The sequence below is a fragment of the Rattus norvegicus genome, chromosome 1 (genome assembly GCF_036323735.1).
Source record: "Rattus norvegicus strain BN/NHsdMcwi chromosome 1, GRCr8, whole genome shotgun sequence".
NCBI classification, from domain to species: Eukaryota; Metazoa; Chordata; class Mammalia; order Rodentia; family Muridae; genus Rattus; species Rattus norvegicus.
In genome coordinates this window covers 151,470,010-151,481,000 of record NC_086019.1, presented here as the reverse complement: position 1 = coordinate 151,481,000, position 10,991 = coordinate 151,470,010, and the positions used below count along the sequence as shown (strand labels likewise).

Sequence of the window (10,991 nt, the reverse complement as noted above, 5' to 3'; positions counted from 1 at the left end):
TAATTATCATCTATGGATTGAATATACTTGAAGCACTTTGCCTCCAACAAAATATTAATTGTGAGGGCTAGAGTGATTTTAGAACTGTGCTTACAGATAAAGATTATAAAAACCATTTGAAAATTCTGAACTCATTGAGGTCTACTTGCCTTTCTATCAGGAACTTCCTTAGGCCTGATATTTCACCTTCCAAAAACAAACCCCCTCTTTAATTAATTAATTTTTCTATTCATTTTACATCCTGATTCTTCTCCACCCTCCTCCTGGTCACCCTTCTCACACAGTCCTTCCACCTACTCCTCTTCTCTTCTAAGAGGGTGAAGCTCAAAACTGCCCCCTCCAGGGTGTATCTGTCCTCCCTGCCACCTCTAGTTTCTGCAGGGGTAGGTGTATCCTCTCCCACTGAGGCCGAGCCATTTTAAAGACAGAGGTGAGCTAGAAATTGCTGCAGTACCACAGTGTGTTCATCTTAGAGTTTCTTAGAGTCTACTTAATGCTGTTAGAATCTAAGAAGGAAAGTTATGAAAATCTTAGATTAACCTTAGTTTGCTCTGATTCAGTGCTGCCCTGCAACACTTTCACCAGTCTCACCAGTAAAGCTCCTTTACTGCCACACTTACTCTGTTCCCATAGGAAAGGAGCAAGCATAAGGTGAAAAACTAAAACCTTAAAACAGGGACAAAAGTAACCCAAACCAATTCAAATCAAAAGCATCTCCCTTCCTAAGTTAAAGGTTTGTTTTGAAGGTTTCTCTGTGCATTCTCCCACTACTTTTTAAAAATGGGTTCTTAAGTAATATTTAAATTTCCCGGCCCCAGACACGGACAGAACCAGAAGGGACCAGATCAACAGTACTCTGCACCCAAATCCCGTGGGAGGGATAGCTAAACCTTCAGAGAGACAGACACGCCTGGGAAGCCAGAAAAGACTACACTCTGCCCACATTTCTGACTCAAGAGGAAAACACCAAACGCCACCTGGGACCCCAGTGCACAGGGGCTCCCAGAAAAGACAGCGCAGGCCCTCCTGGTTTCTGCCCTCACTGAGAACTCATAAGCAACACCCCACGAGCAAACTTGAGCCTCAGGACCACAGGTAAGAACAACTTTTCTGCTCCAAGTCACCTGCTTGGTGAACTCAGGACACAGACCCACAGGAACAGCTGAAGACCTGTAGACAGGAAAAACTACACGCCCAAAAGCAGAACACTCTGTTCTGATAACTGGCTGAAAGAAAACAGGAAAACAGGTATACAGCACTCCTGACACACAGGCTTATAGGACAGTCTAGCCACTGTCAGAAATAGCAGAACAAAGTAACACCAGAGATAATTTGATGGGGAGAGGCAAGCGCAGGAACCCAAGCAACAGAAACCAAGACTACAAGGCATCATCGGAGCCCAATTCTCCCACCAAAGCAAACATTGAATATCCAAACACACCAGAAAAGCAAGATCTAGATTTAAAATCATATTTGATCATGATGCTGGAGGACTTCAAGAAAGACATGAAGAACTCCCTTAGAGAAACACAGGAAAACATAAATAAACAAGTAGAAGCATATAGACAAGAATCACAAAAATCCCTGAAAGAATTCCAGGAAAACACAATCAAACAGTTGAAGGAATTAAAAATGGAAATAGAGGCAATGAAGAAAGAACACAGGGAAACAACCCTGGATATAGAAAACCAAAGGAAGAGAGTAGGAGCTGTAGATACAAGCATCACCTACAGAATACAAGAGATAGAAGAGAGAATCTGAGGAGCAGAAGATTCCATAGAAATCATTGACACAATAGTCAAAGATAATGTAAAACGGAAAAAGCTATTGGTCCAAAACATATATGAAATCCAGGACTGAATGAGAAGATCAAACCTAAGGATAATAGGTATAGAAGAGAGTGAAGACTCCCAGCTCAAAGGACCAGTAAATATCTTCAACAAAATCATAGAAGAAAACTTCCCTAACCTAAAGAAAGAGATACCCATAAACATACAAGAAGCCTACAGAACTCCAAATAGATTGGACCAGAAAAGAAACTCCTCCTGTCACATAATAGTCAAAACACCAAATGCACAAAATAAAGAAAGAATATTAAAAGCAGTAAGGGAAAAAGGTCAAGTAACATATAAAGGCAGACCTAGCAGAATTACACCAGACTTCTCGCCAGAGACTATGAAAGCCAGAAGATCCTGGATAGATGTCATACAGACCCTAAACACAAATGCCAGACCAGGTTACTGTATCCAGCAAAACTCTCAATTAACATAGATGAAAAAACCAAGATATTCCATGAGAAAAGCAAATTTACACAATATCTTTCTACAAATCCAACGCTACAAAGGATAATAAATGGTTAAAGCCCAATACAAGGAGGCAAGCTACACACTAGAAAAAGCAAGAAACTAATCGTACAAAACAAGAAGACAAGCACACAAACATAATCTTACCTTCAAATACAAAGATAACAGGAAGGAACAATCCCTATTCCTTAATATCTCTCAACATCAATGGACTCAACTCCCCAATAAAAAGACACAGATTAACAAACTGGATACGCAATGAGGACCCAGCATTTTGTTGCCTACAGGAAACACACATCAGAGACAAAGACAGACACTACCTCAGAGTAAAAGACTAGAAAACAACTTTCCAAGCAAATGGTATGAAGAAGCAAACTGGTGTAGCCATTCTAATATCAAATAAAATCGATTTTCAACCAAAAGTCATCAAAAAAGACAAGGAAGGACACTTCATATTCATCAAAGGAAAAATCCACCAAGATGAACTCTCAATCCTAAATATCTATGCTCCAAATACAAGGGCACCTACATACATAAAAGAAACCTTACTAAAGCTCAAAGCACACGTTGCACCTCACATGATAATAGTAGAAGATTTCAACACCCCACAGTCATCAATGGACAGATCATGGAAACAGAAATTAAACAGAGACATAGACAGATCAACAGAAGTTATGGAACAAATGGACTTAACAGATATTTAGAGAACATTCTATCTTACAACAAAAGCATATACCTTTCTTCTCACCACCTCATGGTACTTCCTCCAAAACTGACCATATAATCAGGCACAAAACAGGCTTCAACAGATACAGAAAGATAGAAATAATTCCATGTGTCCTGTCAGACCATGCAGAGCTAAAGCTGGTCTTCAATAACAATACGGAAAGTTCAATAACATGGAAATTGAACAATGCTCTACTCAACGATAACCTGGTCAAGGAAGAAATAAAGAAAGAAATTAAAGACTTCTTAGAATTTAATGAAAATCAAGGTACAACATACCCAAGCTTATGGGACACAATGAAAGCTGTGCTAAGAGGTAAGCTCTGAGTTCCTGCTGAAAGAAACAGGAAAGAGCATATGTCAGCAGCTTGACAGCACACCTAAAAGATCTAAAACAAAAAGAAGCAAATACACCCAGGAGGAGTAGAAGGCAGGAAATAATCAAACTCAGAGCTGAAATCAACCAAGTAGAAACAAAAAGGACAATACAAAGAATAAGCAGAACCAAAACCTGGTTCTTTGAGAAAATCAACAAGATAGATAAACCCTTAGCCAGACTAACCAGAGGACACAGAGAGTGTGTCCATATTAACAAAAATAAGAAATGAAAAAAAGACATAACAACAGAATCAGAGGAAATTCAAAAAATCATCAGATCCTACTACAAAAGTCTATATTCAAAAAAACTTGAAATTCTGGAGGAAATGGACAATTTCCTAGACAAGTACCAGTTACTGAAGTTAAATCAGGAACAGATAAACCAGTTAAACAACCCCATAACTCTTAAAGAAATAAAAGCAGTCATTAAAAGTCTCCCGACCAAAAAGAGCCCAGGTCCAGATGGATTCAGTGCAGAATTCTATCAGACCTTCATAGAAGACCTCATACCAATATTATACAAACTATTCCACAAAATTGAAACTGATGGAGCACTACCGAATTCCTTCTATGAAGCCACAATTACTCTTATACCTAAACCACCCAAAGACTCAACAAAGAAAGAGAACTACAGACCAATTTCCCTTACGAATATCAACGCAAAAGTACTCAATAAAATACTTGCAAACCAAATCCAAGAACACATCAATACAATTATCCATCATGATCAAGTGGGCTTCATCCCAGGTATGCGGGGATGGTTTAATATACGGAAAACCATCAACGTGATCCATTATGTAAACAAACTGAAAGAACAGAACCACATGATCATTTCATTAGATGCTGAGAAAGCATTTAACAAAATTCAACACCCCTTCATGATAAAATTCCTGGAAAGAACAGGAATTCAAGGCCCATACCTAAACATAGTAAAAGCCATATAGAGCAAACGAGTCGCTAACATTAAACTAAATGGAGAGAAACTTGAAGCAATCCCATTAAACTTAGGGACTACACAAGGCTGCATACTCTCTCCCTACTTATTCAATAGAGTTCACAAAGTCCTAGCCAGAGCAATCAGACAACAAAAGGAGATCAGAGGAATACAGATTGGAAAGGAAGATGTTAAAATATCACTATTTGCAGATGATATGATAGTATATTTAAGTGATCACAAAAGTTCTACCAGAGAACTACTAAACCTGATAAACACCTGCAGCAAAGTGGCTGGGTATAAAATTAATTCAAATAAATCAGTAGCCTTCCTCTACACAAAAGAGAAACAAGCTGAAAAAGAAATAAAGGAAACAATGCCCCTCATAATATTCCCTAATAATATAAAATACCTTTGTGTGACTTTAACCAAGCAAGTGAAAGATCTGTATGATAAGAACTCCAAGCCTCTGAAGAAAGACACTGGAGAAGATCTCAGAAGATGGAAAGATCTCCCATGCTCATGGACTGGCAGGATTAATATACTAAAAATGGACATTTCACCAAAAGCGATCTACAGATTCAATGGAATCCCCATCAAAATTCCAATCCAATTTTTCAGAGAGATAGACAGACAATTTGCAAATTCATCTGGAATAACAAAAAACCCAGGATAGCTAAAACCATCCTCAACAATTAAAGGACTTCCTGGGAAATCACTATCCCTGAATTCAAGCAGTATTACAGAACAATAGTGATAAAAAAGAAAAAAACTGTATGGTATTGGTACAGAGACAGGCAGATAGATCAGTGGAATAGAATTGAAGACCCAGAAATGAACCCACACACCTATGGGCACTTGATTTTTGACAAAGGAGCCAAAACTATCCAATGGAAAAGAGACAGCATTTTCAGCAAATGGTGCTGGTTCAACTGGAGGTCAGCATGTAGAAGAATGCAGATCGATCCATGTTTATCACCCTGTACAAAGCTTAAGTCCAAGTGGATCGAGGACCTCCACATCAAACCAGATACACTCAAACTAATAGAAGAAAAAGTGGGGAAGTATCTTGAACACATGGGCACTGGATAAAACTTCCTGAACAAAACACCAATGGTTTCTGCTCTAAGATCAAGAATCAACAAATGGGATCTCATAAAACTACAAAGTTTCTATAAGGCAAAGGACACTGTTTTTAGGACAAATTGGCAACCCACAGATTGTGGGCTTATATCCAAAATATACAAAGAACTTATGAGGTTAGACTTCACGGAGACCAATAACCTTAGTAAACAATGGGGTTCAGAGCTAAACAAAGAATTCACAGGTGAGGAATATCAAATGGCTGAGAAGCACCAAAAGAAATGTTCAAGATCTTTAGTCATAAGGGAAATGCAAATCAAAACAACCCAGAGATTCTACCTCACACCAGTCAGAATGGCTAAGCTCAAAAACTCAGGTGACAGCAGATACTGGCGAGGATTTGGAGAAAGAGGAACACTCCTCCATCGTTGGGGGGATTGAAGACTGGTACAACCATTCTGGAAATCAGTCTGGAGGTTCCTCAGAAAACTGGACATTGAACTACCTGAGGACCCAGCAATACCTCTCTTGGGCATATACCCAAAAGATTCTCCAAGAATAACAAAGGCACATGCTCCCCTACGTTCATACCAGCCTTATTTATAATAGTCAGAAGCTGGAAAGAACCCAGATGCCCTTCAACAGAGGAATGGATACACAAAATGTGGTACATCTACACAATGGAATACTACTCAGCTATCAAAAACAATGACGTTGTGAAATTCATAGGCAAATGGAGGGAACTGGAAAATATCATCCTGAGTGAGGTAACCCAATCACAGAAAAACACACATGGTATGCACTCATTGATAAGTGGATATTAGCCCAAGTGCTTGAATTACCCTAGAGGCACAGAACATATGAAACTCAAGAAGGATGACCAAAATGCAGATGTGTCATTCCTTTTTTAAAATGGGAACAAGAATACCCTTAGGAGGGGATTGAAGGCAAAGTTTAGTACGCCCATTCAGAGCCTGTCCCACATGTGGCCCAAACATATGTAGCCACCAAACTAGATCCGGTGGATGAAGCAAAGAAGTGCAGGCTGACAGGAAGCGGATATAGATCTCTCCTGGCAGACACCGCCAGAACATGGCAAATACATAGGCCAATGACAGCAGCAAACCACTAAACTGAGTTTGGTACCCCCGTTGAAGGAAACTTAGAAAGAACTGAAAGAGCTTGAAGGGGCTTGAGGCCCAATATGAACAACAATGCCAACCAACCAGATCTCCTAGGAACTAAGCCACTACTCAAAGACTATACATGAACTGACCTTGGGCTCCAACTGCATAGACAGCACTGAATAGACTAGAAAGGGCACCAGTGGAAGGGGAAGCCCTTGGTCCTATCAAGGCTGGACCCCCAGTGAATGGGATTCTTGAGGGGAGGGTGGTAATCGGGGGAGGATGGGGAGGGGAACACCCATATACAAGGGGAGGGGGAGGGATTAGGGTTATGTTGGTCTGGAAACCGGGAAAGAGACTAACATTTGAAATGTAAATAAAAAATATCCAATTTAATAAAGATAAAAAAGAATAAAATTATCTTTAGCAACTGTTTTGCTGGAGGCCTACAAAATAATGGCCTTAGCTGTTTATGGGAGAATATCCACTTCCTTACCAAAACAAGAATGTCAGACCTTTGGACAGCTCTAGGAGGTTAAAAAAGATGCACTTTAAACATAGTATTCTTGGTTTGGTAAAGCAAATCTATAATCCTAGCACACCAGAGACAAAGTCAAGAGGATTATAAGTCAAAGGCCAGACTTGCCTAGATAGTAAGGCCCTATCTCCAAACACCAAAAAAAAAAAAAAAAAAAAAAAAAAAAAAAAACAAAACAAAAACAACAAATAAGCAAGTAAAAACCTCACCAACCTAAATAACAAAGATAAAGCCACAGTGCCTGTTTCTAGAGTGTTACTTTCCTTTGAGGGCAGATAAAATGCTATTTTAGTCAGTTACAATTTTTAAAACATTTGGGAGACAGATAGGTAGATTATTGTGAGCTTGAGGCTAATCTGGTCTGTATAGCAAATTCCTTGGCAGTCAGGGTTACAAACAGAGCCCCTATCTCAAAACAAATAAAATTATATAGGTTTAACATAGCAACTCTTAAGACTCAGAATACCAAGAAAATTGAGCGCACAGCTAACATTTCAGGTAATTAGCATTCTCAGTGCCCAAAGGTTCTCTGGGAAAAATGAAGTCAACATATCTGGGTCTCAGTTATGACTGTACCACTTCTTAGCTGACACTCAGAATGAAGTCCTTTGCCTTTTGTATAAATTCCTGTTTTTATTTGTGTAAGGAACTTAGGTGATATGACTGCTCTGGTTTTCTTGAGCCTCAGAATGCTTCTGGTTTGTGACATTGCTCTGGAGTTCCAATGGCATTGCCTAATTTATCTGTCACATTACTTTTAATAGATATCTGCTGTTTGCTCAGCAGAACAATTTCCCGTCATTGTGAAATATCCACTGAAGTCCCAAAGAGCTACTCAAATCTCCACAGTTAATATTTAACTCATTAAGCAACTGTTATTCATATTTTCACATGCAGAAGAGACATAAGAAATAGTTTCAATGCGCAGATATTGTAAAAACTCTTGTTTATTTCCTGAATGAATTTTGGGGTTCACTAGGTATTGTCAGACCATACTCCTTGACAAAATTAAAAGGTCTTGTTTTATTTATTTAAGTGTATGTTCATGTGTATATGGAAGCCCAAGCATGTATGAACATCAGATGTCAGAGGTCAACCCTGGCTACAGTTTCTCAGGAACACTATCTAACTTGATTTTGACACAGGTAACTCTTCGAAGTGATACTTGTTCACTTAACTATGATGGTTGACCAGTAAACACCAGGGATCCACCTGTCTCTGTCTCCCCAGTGCTAGAATTACAAGTGTGTCCGCTTATCTGTCTTGTTTTTCTGACACAGGTCCTGAAGACTGACCTCAGGTCTTCTTGCTTGCACAGCAAGCACTTTTGCAGCTGATGAATCTTTGCTTCTCCCTCAGTTGTTTTATACATGAAATAATCGCACTGTTTTTCTCCATAATGAAGTACTTCCATGGAGCATAAATGCTTCTAAGGGAAGAAGTCAGTGACAAAATTCTCGTAACACACATAGGAATTCTATAGCATCGATTAAATCATTTATTTTAAAGTCTTTAAAAAATAACTATTTTGGCCATGTATTCATGGGATTTATGTAATTTAAAAAAGGAGCTTGCACTTTTATATAGATTTTTAACAATGAAACATCTGGCTGCATTTTAGGTGACCAGCAAAAAATATTTGACAATATCTAACCAATCCTCAGAAAAGTATTACTTAACCAAGTACTTTAAAAAGAAAAGTAGTTCGGTGATTGATAGGGAGGATATTAAAAGAAAAAAATCAAGGATTGTTTTAAACTTAAGGGCAAAATTCTTTAAGGGTACCTAGTGGTAAGCTTCTGATATTGCTTTGTAAAAGTCTCCAGCCTGTGACTAAATCACCCTGTGAATAATAAAAAGCTGTATGGGACACTGGGAGCTAGGTCCTACAATTTAGGAATCGGTATGGCTGCCATGGCTATACTCTCAATTGCACATTCATCAGTTCCTCTGCGGATCCGGAAGTAGCCACTCTCACCCCATTGAGAGCCCCAGCTGTTCTTGACAATCCAGTAGTCTAACCCAGTGACTGGATCTTTTCCATAGCCCACAAGCAGAACAGCATGATTGGTCAGCTCAAAGGGGTTGAAAGGGTCGCTCAGTCCAGTGTGGTGGTAGATCCCACTGTGGTAGTGCAGGAAGTCATCGTGGACTTCAAAGGCAACTGCCATGGGTCCGTGTTTGACCAGCTCAAGCTTCATCAGGGCTTCATTGCAGCCACCATAGAAACCACCCACATAGTAGTACTCAGAAGAATAGTAACGGAGGCAGTTTTCCTTTGGTTTGCATGGAGCATCTGTGGCTGTGTAGGGAAAGCAGTTTTCTTCCACCACCCCAAAATCTTGGGCATACTTTCCTGCAATGAGGTATGGGAATCCACCATCACAACCTGCAAATGAAAACACGCATCATTATTACACTTGTGTTGGAAGATGGCTGGCGCAACTTCTATGTCCTGCTTTCTCTTTTCTGTTCCCTGGAAGTTGTTCTGTGTCTAACTATGACGTCATTCTTCCTTCCTTAGAAATTCATCTAACAATCCTTGGCCCTATTTGTTTGACAGGAATTTAACACTTAATAAGGAATATAGCTTCTCCAGCACTGTGATTGAGTGATGAAGACCCTGAAACCAAAATAGGTTCAAATTCAAAAGATGACGACAGCATCATCCTTGAAGTTACTTCATGTAAAAACAATCCTTTTAATGAACACTGTTATTGCCTAATAGACACACACACACACACACACACACTCACACACACACACAAACACACACACACTTCCCAACTTCTCAAGCAAATCTTCCTTGAGACCCTCATACCAATAAATTTCTTCCATCTCTCATGTCACCTTGACCTATGATACCACCCCATGGCCTTTCATCTTATAATTATTTAACTTCTGCTTCTGTTGCCTAATTGTATACTTCGTGAGCATAAGGAGTTTTTATATCTTACAGCCTCCAAAGGCCTAGACATCACTACATAGTATGTAATATTTCAGAGAGAATGGAAATCTCACTGTGGCAGTCATTCACCAGCAATTTCACTGGAAACCCGGAAGCATTCCAGTGGCTACATCTAGGCTGGCATCAGAAAACTTTAAAATGGTAGCATTGTAGATAGTATTTCCCCTAAATTCCATTTGAGCCTTCAGTATAGCCTGTTCTGAAAGGCTAAGTACAGCATGTTAAATTCTCTTAAAAACAAGTAAAGAGTATTATAATTTTAGTAGGAACTGTGTTGTGGAAAGAGATGTTTGGAACCCAAAGCTATGATGCCTAAAAGCTGTATCATTTTGCTAAGATAAATCTGCTTGTACTTATTTTCTGCTTTAGAATAAGGTCTGCTTTTTATAGTTTTGTGCACTCTTAGGTGACATTTTAAGAGGCATTAATGACATAGGACGTGCTGAGATGTTGCTGTGGGATGCAGTAGATTCTATCCATCAGGGAGAGACTGTCCCGTGATAACTGATGGGGACAGAGTCACAGCAGTTTTCCAACTATAGATACTATAGTTCTCTGCTATGCTATACCTGGACTTTTGTGAGAGACAGTTGCTGATACACAATCAAATAGCTAGTACACAGCTCTGAAATAAAACACTTACCTTGGGCATACGGGCTACAAGATACAACCTCCTGAGGACTCAGGATTGGGGTCTGAGAATTGTTGGTTAATATACGAATTCTTGCTTCTAGCATACCCAGAGAGGCAAATGAGTAGCAGCTTCCACAAGATTCTGGAGATAGAGGAAAATTATGCCTATTATTTATTTATAATTTCACAAAGAAAGATGAAAATCTGAGTGAGGCACCTTAACATAGGATTTATAATAAACATTTTTCATAAAAATCAGCACAGTATAGAAGAGCATGGAACCTGAGGTCCTCCTTGAAAA

General features: G+C 39.2%; 1 protein-coding gene across 1 annotated transcript in view; it reads right to left on the bottom strand.

Moving 5' to 3' along the window:
* Positions 1-8,570: 8,570 nt before the first annotated feature.
* The window catches only part of Ctsc (cathepsin C), a 31,571-nt gene continuing 29,150 nt past the window's right edge, over positions 8,571-10,991 (bottom strand). Inside the window, exons 6-7 of the mRNA NM_017097.2 lie at positions 10,701-10,832; positions 8,571-9,478 (exon numbers count right to left, since the gene is read on the bottom strand). Coding sequence (NP_058793.1) covers positions 8,976-9,478; positions 10,701-10,832 — 635 coding nt within the window. The 3' untranslated portion in view covers positions 8,571-8,975. The remainder of the gene's footprint in view (positions 9,479-10,700; positions 10,833-10,991) is intronic.